The sequence below is a fragment of the Vidua chalybeata genome, chromosome 1, assembly GCF_026979565.1.
Source record: "Vidua chalybeata isolate OUT-0048 chromosome 1, bVidCha1 merged haplotype, whole genome shotgun sequence".
Taxonomy (NCBI): domain Eukaryota; kingdom Metazoa; phylum Chordata; class Aves; order Passeriformes; family Viduidae; genus Vidua; species Vidua chalybeata.
Window position 1 is genome coordinate 115,631,673 of NC_071530.1, and position 13,379 is coordinate 115,645,051.

The following is a 13,379-nucleotide window of genomic DNA, read 5'->3' on the forward strand; positions in this document are numbered from 1 at the left end:
ACTCCAAATTACTCCTGAGACTAAAATCAAAGTCTCAGAATAAATCCAAATCATCCTGAACATATCTTGATTTATCTCCTGAACAGCTAAGTTTATCAGTCCAAATTGCTTTCAACACTTTTGGGGTTTTTTTTCTGCTTTGGAAAATTTTGTCCCCCGTTAAATTGTTCTCCCAGCAAGAAGCTATGGTTTGTGTTCAAGTATTCCCAATTCTAAAGACCAATCTTGAGATGAAATGTTTCTGGCTTGGAAAGCAAATGCCAATGCCTTGTTAGCAAAGGTGAATTTTTAGAGAAATATAAAACATGGAGCAACTGTATGACTATGTATTATCAGCCAGTACTGACAAGTTTTGTGTATACAAATTTTGTAGATTCTTTCAATTCCATTCAAAAAATTTTCATTTTAATGCCACTTTGCAAAGCGAGATATTACTGTTGATAGTCAAATCTCATACAATACAAAAGAAAGTTTTCTTCACACAATCAACGGTTTATCTGCTCTCTTTATATTCCTCTGTAAAACTGGAAGGCATAATACCATGGATGGTCTGCATTAACTCAGAACTCGTAGGAAATATATTGAGAATCAGCTATCTAAAACATTCAGAGTAGGAAAAAAAAAAACAAACAGAAAAGCCCCATATTGGGATGATGGTCACAGCCCATTTATTTCCAGTAAAAAGAAGGTATATCTATTTAGCAAAATGAAGTTATGAATGTGGAGTAATGTAACTTGTGGACACTTGTGTTCACTTAATCTAACATGTTCAGCACAACTTGGGTTGCTTTATGTTTCCTCTTACAGTTCCACACCACAGTCAGCACAAGGATAACAGCATAAGCTACAATCATATATTTTCTCGACATGCCTGCCTTTTGTTTGTGAAGTGTGGCTCCTGAAAGCTTTGCATTTCACTATTTCAGGGTAGTCACAGATTTGCAGATGGATCTATGGACAGTGATGGACATTGTCGCTAGTACAAACACTTCTACTGCAGTTGTCCATCATCTAGTTAAACTCCTTCATTTGTTCTTGCCTTGAAAGACTAAGCCTATACTACCATGATTTTGGAACGTGCAAAATTAAAACTAATCTAAATCTCTCTCACTGTGCCAACTTCTGGATGACTCCCCTCCCCACGCCCTCCCCAAAAATAAAATAATTCCCCAGAGAACTGAAAAGCTCCCACTTACTTGCTGCATTGTAGGTGAGTGTAAAGCAGACTGGACCTGCATTGGTAGCTGGTTTCCAATGGACTGCTGCATTGGGATTGGCTGGTGCTGCTGGATGTTGAGATGCTGGTGCAGAGGAGGGCTAATCTGAAGCGGTGGAGGAGGGGACACAGCCATGTTTGCTATGGAAACAGTCACTGGCATTTGGTTGTTGGGCTTGGGCGCTATGTTCCTGGGGATATTGGCATGCATGGCGGTGATGTGAGGATTCATTCCTGGTTGTTGGTGGTAGTGGGAACTGAGGTACAGTGCAGAGTGAGCCTGGGCAGGCCCATGAAACACTGACTGCTTTGAATTCATCATCTGAGGTTGTGGGGAGGCTTTAACATCAACAGGTTCGCTGTAGCTCTGTTGGAGAAAAGAAAAATCAGAAAATACTTAGAAACTACCAAATATGGCTCTTCTACCCCATGAAGTCTATTTAAGAGCCACACCATAGGCAAACATTTATCTGGACCTTCAAATTTTCCTTGAAATGGAGTTTGGTTATTACTCTAGAAAAATAATTAATCCCTTTCACCTTACACTTTTGCCTTCAACATTGTAAAAAAAAAAAAAAAAAAAAAAAAAATTAGATCCTTTGTTTCCTGGTCTAGCCTGGCGTTTTCTTTATCCAAACTTGGAACTGCCATCACTGATCTAATATCTTACTCAACCAAGGCAACCAAGCCTGACACATTTTTTTCACATAAGCAGCCACTATTATTGTCCTCAGATTTCATGGCCTAGTTGAAAGGAGAATTAGGAGGGTGGGTTACAGCAAAACTCTGTAGTGATTTTTGACATGTCTTGTTTTCCCATCTGCAAACCATGAATAAGATTTTCAATGTCTTTTACCATATACATTTATATTGCTAATTATTATTTATCAGTTACTTAACATGATGAAGAGGTTAGACCCCATCCTCAGCTGTTCTGCTGCATGGAACAAATACATGCCAATGCTTTTATTTTGATATATTTTGTGTTGGAATGCTATCCATGCCATCAAACATATTACATAGGCCATGCATTAAGAAAAATAGGAATACTCTGAATAATTTCTCTTTTAGCAAAATGTGCTTTATTAAGCCAATTCATAAGGCTCTGAAAATTCTGTTTAAAACCTATAGCTATATAAATGTTAGCCTGCACAAGATATAGGGAAGTTATTGTTAGTCTAAAGCTAAAAGAATACAACATAGAATATGAGAAAATATGAAAATTCTGCAGTTTTCAGAAATATTATGGTCTGGCCAGATCTCCTAAAGTTACTAATAATAAAACTTCTCCATTAATGAATATGAATTTTAATAATACTTTTTGCTCTAATATTTATAATTTGCTACATTTGGTTAAACTCAATTTGCTCAATAGTTTTCATACATTTATTTTCTTAGGTATCCGGAGTGCTAACTGTGTGCTCAAATAAATGATGAAAAAAAATTAATAACTAACTCACATATGCTTATAGGTGGGAATTATAATTTGAAGTTAAGACATACTGGGATTAATAGTCAGTGAAAGGTGAAACATGCTGGAAAAAAAAAAAGGCAGAAATGTTCCTCTGGAGAAAGTCACTTTGTCAAAACAAGGCGGAAAGACGAATACACTCCCTTATCTGTGATCTCTGTGTCATGTTTGCTCAGTTTACAAGTCAGAGTAAGTTTCGTGTTATTCTCAGCACTCCAGGGTCAGTGAAGTCTATTTGTATTCCTTCTGAAGGATGCACCATCACCAACAATCTGTTGACACGAGCGCTACTGAAATTGCTTCATTATATGCGATGATGAAGATGAGAATGATAACTTCCTTTTCCCTATGTGTAACTGCAGTTCCATTAGCAAAAACCCCCTTGTTTTCTCCAGTAAATGAAGGAAAATTAAATGAATATGAAAAAATTAATGCAAATCTCTGTCTCTGAGGATCTGCCTAGCTCTGCTTGCATGAGGGTGTACACGTGTGCAATATATATTATGTTCACGTTTGCAAGATTCAGATGCAGACATAAAAGCCTGAAAGTAGCTGAAAAATCTGTCATTATTTGGATATTATTTTTTAAACACTGAATTAATGTTCATGAAAACATGGGAGGAATTTTCCCCACCTCTTCCCCGTTGTATTTTTAGAACACTCCTTAGTGTAGAAGTAATGACTGGCAGGTTTGCTGAAATTTCAGCAATTCAGAAGGTTTGTTAATTAGCAGCATGGTGAGGAGACTCCTCTTGGGTGTCCCATGCTTATTACACATTACAGGAGGTACAGGCTGTGTTCTTTCTTGAGAGACTTGGAACTTTTACTGAGAGCATAGTTCCCTCATGGAAACAGCTTGTCTTTCCTTGATGTAGCTGGCAGGCTCTCTGTGGTCCAAGCAGGGATAATTGCTCCTGAAGTGTCTAAGGGCAGATTGGCTAAACTAATCCTCCTGGTGAGGTGAGTGCTGCAAAAAGCCTTTGCTGACATACTGATATACACTTCTATTTCATTTGTAACTACAAAGATGCTGCCATACATCCCTTTAACAAAGATACAGGGAACCAATCTAATTACTGGACAATTCTGAGTTCACACATAAGTGGTGGATGCATGGCCCACACTGATAAAATTACAGACATATAGATAGTATAATTTGATGCATTAAATGCTGAATTATGTTAAGAGGAATTGCAGAGTCCCTGGTCAGAGGTGAATGTAACACTTATTACAACTCTGAGAAGAGCTCTGCAAAGTGATCAAAAGGGACAGTTTCAGTTGTCTCAAGCTGTGAATCAGCTTTCTATGTTTCACCACCTCTTGATCCAGTAAAAAGCACAAAACTTCAGTTTAAGACCAAGTATTTTGCTGTAACTTAGGATGCTATAAGTCATATGTGATGTGAAACCAAATTCTCCAAAATCAGTGTAAAACACATCAATATTATCAGTTACTGGAATCTTGATAAATTAACCTATTAAATGCCATTCTCCAGCATACTGCACTTTCAGCATTTTTACTGCAGCTGGGTCAGAAACACAGATTTTGTAAGTATTGCTGGAGCTAATAAAATAGGTGATGTCAAGTATTTCAGTTTTGTGATGTCACTTTGCTGTGAAATAAAACAAGAAGCATGTATGACACACAGGTCACACTATGATTTTGGGCCCAATTGCTGCTTTCAGAGACTAGAATAGGCATTGCACTGGTCCAATGCAGCATCAGACAGTCTTAGACATGGACTTTTACTATGAGTAAAAATTGGAATTAAGAAATAATGGATTTGACTGTCCAATAAGGGCTTCAAATGCACAGTTACATTCCCTACTTTGCAGGTTGGATTTCAGCCAATTTTCTCTTGACTTATCCAAGGAGAAGAGCACACAAATAATTTAAAAAGCTCTCCCAAACCTCTAATTAATCTGCCCCAAACCAACACAGACAACTTACATCACTAATATATATTGTGATAAAAGATGAATTTCTAGGACAAAATTCAGATATATGCAGTAGAGACCAAAATTACAAATCCACACACACAGGCCACCAAACACTGGGGCCTAGTAAATCCTAAATGCTAAAAAGTCTTCTACTAGACCTGTAGTAAGAACATCTTCCATCACAACTAGCTGGAGAATGGTGGTGTAGACGCACCACTAGAGGGTGACAGAATATTACATTTAGTTAATGGCAGGTGGTGGTATTTTACATGAACATACACTAGGGTGACAAATTAGTTTTTCCCAACAGTCCTTTATGCTCTTTGAGTGGCTTATACTTGTTCTGGAAAACAAGTTGAAGCCTTACTATAAATCATGGTCTAGGAGAAGGATTGGAGCTGTCTCTCCTTCTAACATCATCACCTAATACTCTTGTCTAAATTAAATAAAAAAATAAATCAGAAGGTGAAGACAAGATAGGTAGGCCAAGGCAATTGAATGGTACAGAGAAAGTGTGTCTTCCTTTAAGGCACAACACAAATCCCCTTCCCATCCCCTCCCCACAAAAGAATCTGTTGCTTTACTGAAACATGAAGAAAACAGGGAAGAACAGTTTGAAATCCCAACAGAAAGATAATGAAAGTAGAAGAGAAATAGGAAAAAGAAAGGAATAAAATAAGTACTACTGTAATTCTGATGATAGCAAGTATAATTGTATTAACTAAAATTACTGGTGGTGCATGACCCTTGGTCCACAAAATTATTTTATTTGTCCAATATTTTCAAGGAAGTGAGTGATGATGCAGATGAGTGCTGTTCTTAACAGAAAGCATTCAGGGTGGATATTTTTGCACAAAGTTTGGAAAGTGCTGAATCAAGTTCTTCCCCATGATTTTCACCAAACTCATGACTCTCCTTCCAATTTTAGTGCAAAGAGAGCTTTCCATTCACCTCTATTCCCCTACTGTGTGCCAAAACTCCTTATGCTTTATTGCCAAATTAAAGAATTAAATTAGGAATAAGGGGTTAAGCATTGCTCACTTAGTTGTGCTATTCTTTTCCGAAGGGAACAGCTCTGGGACTAGTGGTCATTCTTATCACACTGCATTCAGGCAGAGGGAGTATGTCTGTTCCTTAGAGGAAAGTGACATTGGGATTTCCCTCATCCCATTTGACTCACTCCTGTGGTTGAGACATTATTTTTGGTAAACACATCCTGCTCAATTTAGCTGTGTTCTAGAAAAAAAAAAAAAAAAAGAAAAAAGAAGCCTAGATGATGCTATTTTGGCATCTCCATGTCTTTGGGATATAATTTGAAAACTTTGAAACACTTTGAAAACTCACATTTTAAACTCTCACCTATGTATCCGTGTAACCAAACAGGTCTTGAAACCTACACATGGATATTGATTCTCTTTCTAAATTGTGTCTGCCTTCTGGCTACTGTTGGAACACAAACATCCGTGTGGTTGAAAGTAAAGCAAGGACATGTTTTAACAAGGCAGTACTCTAAGGGCCTGGTCCTTAGACTACTGAATTTAAAGGAAAATCTATTATTAATTCAAACAGAATTTGGATCACAGCCCAACACTGTTACTGTTACTTAAGTATTAATGTCTGGATGTCCATTTCATTTTTCATGAAAACCAGGTAGGATCTGACTAATAGAGGCTGAGAATCATTCCCAGTTGATGATCACTACTTTTGACCTCTGAATCATAAGAAGCGTGCCTAGAATCTACAAGTGCCTATTTCCATTGTTAACATGTTAATGCAGTTTTTGTTAGAAATGTTGCCAACAAGTAGGACTGCATAGATGTATTCACACATGATGTATATAGACATCTTCAACTTATGTAATTTATACATGCTTCATATTCAGAATTCTTATCTACTATAGAATAATATGTGGGAATTAAATAGATTTTTACAATAATTTCACTCTAGTATGCAGTGCTCAACTAATACGGCTTCTTGCAATGTAAAACTAAAAAGTCAGCGTTGTCCCAAAAAAACCAGAGATGTTCTATTTACAGAGAAAAAAAGGTTTTTTTCTTGTTCTATTGATTTCAGAAAATTAATGATCAAAGCCTTTCAGCTGGAGCAATATAATTTCAGTTGTTTACAGATGAGATATTATCAAAATGCTTCTTTATTAATAACACCAATTAAGCTCTCCTTTGTAGTAAAATACTCAGTAAATACATTCAGAAAGTTCAGTAAATGTTCTTGGTACTACTGGGTGCTTATGTGTCCTTTAAATATATGCTGAGAGACCTCCTCAAGGGCAAAGTGAGACTTATGGCCAGTATGCAAACAGCAAACAGTGTAAGCAGCTTTACCTGTGGGCAAACACAATATATTCCAAATTCAGATTTTTTTTTTTTTTTTTTTTACAAAGCCATAATGGTGTGACATAGCTCTGTTTTAAATGAGAAACAGGTGTTTCTCTTTAAATAAGAAATGGAGGTCTGGCATCCTCTCTCTGCAGACCAGAACATGCACTATGTGAGGATTTCAAAGCCTGGAAAAGAGCTAAACCTAATTCAGGTTTTACATGAATATGTATCATAAACCTCCGTGGTTGCCACATTGTCCCTTTCCAGGATGGTGCCATGCTCACACCTGGTGAGCATGGTGACTGGTGTCTGTCCTTCAGCCATGCTGAGGAATTCAACAATCTTTGGACTCTGTGACCAGAATGAAGGTTACATTCAGGAAACAGGAGTGATTATGTCAGCTGGTACCAGGATGGTCCAGGCTGTGCAGGCTGTGATCAAACTTAGGCAGGCCTGACTCAGCTTAAAAATGAGTTATCTTCAGTACTGTGACATTAAAGAGGCCGATAGAAGGAAATTGGCTGCATATTTATGCAGCTCCTACAAAGCTTACCTAAGCTTAAGTTTGCATCTGCTGCCTTTGCTGTCTCTTTGGTGGAAAGAGCATCTTGAATTGTTTATTCCTTCTCTCAGCTTTTCTGTATTCACATAATCCTGTCTGTTTGTAACGTTTTTGACATTTTAGGTGACTTCCAACCCCAAGTTTGTCCTTGAGAAGAATCCCTTTTTCTAGCCTGCATAGGCTCAGCCATTTTATTAATACCCCTGTGAAGCTGTTTATGAGAGAATGACTTCTCGCCAGCACTGCTTTCTCTTCCTGCTTAGCTCTCTAACTCCTACAGAGATCCCTTTGATTTAACTCTATCCACTCCAGTAGATAACTCATATGCATATTTGCAGTGCAGCTGCCTTCCTACCTAAGTCACAAGAGGATCTTATCAAATGACATTTCCTATTTTGTTAATTCCAGTCACCTATTGCAATAACAACATCTGTGACTCCAGAGAGTTCAGAAAGCTTTTTGACACATTCTTGATGTTTCAGAAACAAAGGAGTAAGTCATGGGTTGTCATCTATAATTAGTCAAGGTGGCTCAGAAGAACATCTTCAAATCTAAATATACATTTTGTCATCATCTACAGGGGATTGCCATGGATTAATTTAGGATATGTAAGTAAAAATGGATGTTTTATGAATGTAACCTGGGTACATGTGATAAAGGATATGCAACTTTAATTTGATACAAGTGTTTTAATTCCCCAAATGGAAGCACTAGGCTAATAGTGAAATCTAGTTTTATTAACTCACTTCAGAAACAAACACAGTTCCTCTTCAAATCAAAATCTGGCTTCTATCAAGATCAAGACATTTCTGCCACTTTTTGGCAGAAATTATGTGAGAGCATCTCTCAGTTTTTGCACTGCTGAATGCAAAGCATCACATGATTTAGCCTCAAATCAAATTCATGGCACAAACCTAAATATAGTTTACGCTTTATTTTCAGCTGCAGTAGATCATTGGTTTCCTTGCTAGACAAAAAAATGTTTGGACTTGTGTTATGATGAGATTAGACAATTGTTTTATAAATACACATTTACTTAGCAGATACTCTGATACATCACATATTTGCACATAAAGGATTTAATTCACGATTCTTTGAAAATTTCTGACTACATGATAACAATTCCAGAAATAATTGAGGTATCACAGAAGCATGAAGTACCTGCTTTGGAAGCTTTTAATTACAGTTTTCTATTTAGCAATTCTAATGGAAAAAGGTAAAACTTGTATGTGTATGTCATCACTCTGGGACTGTTTTGGTTTTGCTTTAAGCGAAATATTGCCGTATGCCTTGTAGCACTTTAATAGCTACCAAAACCAAAAAGTCATACATCAAACATAACTGTATTTTTTATTTATTCTTTCTCTTATGCCTTCACTGAGAACAGCCTAATTGGTTTATGAAATTCCAAAAACATCTGCATGGTCTAGGGTGAGATATAATGTAGGAAAAGCTGTTCTCAGAAGCAGGTGCCTCTTTGCTAGCAGCAGAAGGATGCTGCTCTCTTTGCATGTGAGAGCCAACTTGTTAAAGCACTGACCAGGAGACAAGGCAGTTCAGTCACTAACTCTTGTCAAGAGACATTAAGAATTTTATTCCCAAAAGAAATGTCCTAAGCCCCACCAGGTACTTATTTCAGGAAGGAGTGAGCCAGGATACAGTGCCCCCCTACATCTGAAGCTTGGCTGCTATGAAGCTGTGCATTTACAGCAAACAAACTGTGGAGAGAGCATACCTGCACACACACATTTATTTAGGAGTTGGGAAATGAATGATCAGGGAGAACTAATACATCTTATTGCTTTTTTATATGTTTCTGCTCTCACATATGAAATTGGAAACTAATACCAATTTTATAATTTTAGTTTTGGGTTATATTTGGGTTTTGATTTTGTTTTTGTTTTGGTTTTGTTTGCTTGTTTTGTTGATTTTTGTATTTGGTTTTTTTTTTTTTTTTCCTAATCATGGTCTCCATGTTGCTTTTTACAAGTAGGTCAAATGTTTTCATTTATGTCCACTGCATTTTTAAGAGACTTGAATTCCTTAGGCTGATCATTTTTATTACAACATGGGCAATGTAACAGATACTTTGGGTCCCTGGAACTCTCTGGTTACAAATTGCTGGGCAAATGGCATTAAGGCAATGTCAGTCTTACAGACATGACCTTTAGTTTTCTTATGAACCACAATTGCAAGATGATGGACTAGGAAAAGCAACGTCTGCCATATGTTTCAAGAAGCAATTTTACATGTCCAAAGGGTTTGCACTGTCCACAAAACTGAAATATGTCCAATGTGTTCCTTTCAAACTCAAGTGAGGACACCACTTTGACTTAGATACAGCATCAGAGTTTTGAAATATGCCTGAGTATTTTGAATTGGAATAATATCCTCTTGCTGAGAGGTTTTAGCTTCAGTCATAGACACTAATATGAAGTGTCTATGTTCTAACAGACACTTCATGAAACTTGAAATTGTGTCATTACACAGAGAGAATTAAAGATTCATCTAGTCAAAAAGAATAAAATAAGGGACGAGAAATCTTTTTTGTACTACTGAAACATACAGCTGTACTGTTATAATTAACAACATATATGTATCACTTATGTGCACATAAATATATTATGCATGTTGAATACATAACATGTATATATTTTTTTATAAATATTCATAGAGGAACCTATGTAATATATGAAAGCATTTAACATTTACCCATATATATCTATATTAAATATATATTTTTGAAAGATGCAGCAAAAACTCTAATGTCAGCCAGAAAAAAAGGCTGGTTAAGCTAGAAAAAGTGCTTGTTTTATGAAAAAAAGTAAAATTGCAATTCACAGCATTTTATGTAATGCTGTACAAATTACCAGATACCAGAGACTGCATTTCTGGACCTGAATAGTACTAAAAGTTGCAACTAAGGGCAAATATAAAGACACTTGTTTACAATGCAAAGGCTTAGTCAGTACTATAAGCAATATGGCAATCTGCATAGCAGAAGATATAATGCTTTGTTATGTGTTTTTACTTTGCCTATCAATTCCTACACACATGAACAAACTCAACAACACACCCATTTATTTCAACCAGTATAAAAAAGGAGAAAATACAGGAAATAGAAATGAATGGGAATTAATGCATACTGGGAGGGGAGGAAAATAAGCAGAGTAGAGGGACAAGGAGCTGAATGTCATGGAGAAGACTACTCTCTCCACCTGAGGCTCCACTTCCACCCCAGGTCTTGGTATGAACACCAGTGTGTCTGAATTTCATTATTCTGCTGTCAGGCAGAGGCTAGGAAGTGCCCTGGCAGTAGGAGTTCTACCCTGTTTCTCTGTAATCTTTGACTATTCTGGAATCTCAAATGGCCAAGATGGGTGCCATGAATTCAGTTCCAAGTCTGGACCACTGAGGTAGAACATGGCATATGTCCAGTCCTTGCATTTCACAAAAGAGAAGACTGCAAATAAATGCAGAAAATCACACACAGACTCGTATGCTCACTAGTTTAAAAACCAGTAACACTTAATGAAAAAGGAAGCAGAATCAGTGTCAAAAAGACAGGAAACAGGAAAAGCAGCTGCTCTGGGAGGTGTAAGGCACCTGCTGAGGTGCCCTGTCCCCCCCTGGACAGAGGGGACCTGAGCAGAACCCTTGTGCCTACTTGTGCCTGCCTCTTCCTGCAGACAGAGACTTCTAGGAGGGGATATGAAAGGAAGTTTGATAATTGGATCACATTTGGATAGCCAAAGCATATGCTGATGGGATATGAAGCATAACTGAGTATCTCAGAGCTGCCACCCCAAAGTCATTGGAGCTCTGCTATGAACATGAAGGGCTTAATAGTGTTCAAATACTTTGAAAAAAGATCCAAGGAGAATACACAAAATTACTGAGAACCTCATTTCACAATTGTGCTTGAAAATATGGACAATATAAACTTCCTGCTCCCAAATATTAGTGAGAATTTCTTTACACCAAAGCACTTCTGGGACGAGCAGCACAGAAAATTCTATAAAACGGCAAGGTTAAACAACATGCAGTAAATATAACTCAGGAGGATCCAGGGTGAATGCCTGATTATAAGTGTGGGGTACCATAGAGTGAGGTACAAAGTATAAAATATATCTGTGAGCAAATCATTAATATGGTAATATAGAATTTTTGGGGAAAGTATGTTACTTTTGGCATGTCTAAACTTTTGAAAATGAGGTCTTGGAATCTCAATACCATCTAAAAGTAGTTTTTATGGATGGTAATGTAACAACATGGATATAAAAGACCACATTGACTCCAAATAATCTTAATTATGTATTATATATATTTTCTCATGCTTACTGGCTTGTCTAAAAAAACTACAACTCTTCTGGTGCCATACAAATATTTAATAATGATAATGTAGAATACACTGATATTATATTACAAATCTTTATTTTACATCCTTATTCCAAAATGGACTTGCTTTAGTTACATGCCAGCTCTGTTAGATTCATTGAGTGTGTTCATGGGAATAAGCAATCAGTACTCAGCTTCATTAAGTTTACATTTTTATACTTTCCACACTAGAGGAAAACATTACATTATGGGCAGAATTGAAATAATTGCTTAAAAGTTAAGAATATGCTTCAGTGCTTTTCTGACTAACAGCAATTTTGAATATTTGCACTAATTGATTCATGCACTGAACTGATCAAGAGTCTTCCAAATTTTTTTCTAAAAAACAAATTTCATAAAATGCCATAATATACTCTTTTATTGTTAAAAAAACCCACATTTTTTTATATTGTACATTTCAAAATTAAGCCACATAGAGTGCTACATAAATAGTCCATGATGTGCTGAATAATGATATCCAAGTTATCTTCTCAAGTGAAAAGCTGGTTTAAAACTTGGAATATTTTGAGCTTTCTAGACCTATCTTTTGTCAATAAGCAAGCTATTTCAAAAAGATCTGCTTGTGTTCATATGGTACTCTTTCTGAAGGCAATGATTATTTCTGGAACCAAACAGTCCTAATACAGAAATGAAAGGTACACTGTAAATTACTTTAAATAAATGTAGGAGTATTTATAATGGCAGCTAAAGATGGAAATTTATAGGACACAACCCTCAAAAATTAATTAGGTGGCAGCCATATTTCAGACTTTTAAATTCAGAACAAACACTGACCAAATACAGAGATAATGCAGAAGCGTGCATGAAAAGTCCTAGCATGGCTAATCATACAGAAAACCCCCTGAAAAATTAATATAGTATACAGAGTAGTATTGTGTGCAGGGCCCCAAAAATATTTTGAAACTAACTAAGAAGTTCTTTTCATGTCCTATATGCCAGTCCTTCATTCTGTGCTCTTTACCTCCAAAAATGATTTTATTTAAGTAAGAACAAAATACATTAAAATTTGTTTTGATAGACCCAAAACAAGTAGTTCTAACTGGTATGATTCTGAAGTTGCTCAATGGGTTTTTCACATTGACACAGTGCAGTAATTTCACATTCTCCTGCATATTTAAAAGTCTATTACTAATTCTAAAGAGTCTACTGCAAAATTATTGGCACTGAAAATGTTTGAATAAATCTATTTAGAAAATTGCTACTGGCTGTATATTTGGTGTGTGCCAGTAAAGAATGTTCCACCATTGCTGTGCTCACAATGGCTTGCTGGACATAAAATGGAAATTCACATTTCTTATGAAAATCTGCAATATCATCTGAGCTTGACTATTTCTGTTTTGTGATTGCAAGGTAAAAAGTAGTACTAAGAAAACCCCACAAAAACCAAACACAGGCATTTGTGCGTGATATATATTTTTTTCCCTTATTGCTAGCACAGTGGCTGCCTGGCATG

The 13,379-nt window shown here is 36.4% G+C and overlaps 1 protein-coding gene across 1 annotated transcript in view; it reads right to left on the reverse strand.

The window, feature by feature from the left end:
- Nucleotides 1-13,379, reverse strand: part of TOX (thymocyte selection associated high mobility group box) — a 218,325-nt gene that overhangs the window by 12,089 nt on the left and 192,857 nt on the right. The window contains exon 7 of the mRNA XM_053933107.1: nucleotides 1,197-1,583. Within this exon, the coding sequence (XP_053789082.1) occupies nucleotides 1,197-1,583 (387 nt within the window). The remainder of the gene's footprint in view (nucleotides 1-1,196; nucleotides 1,584-13,379) is intronic.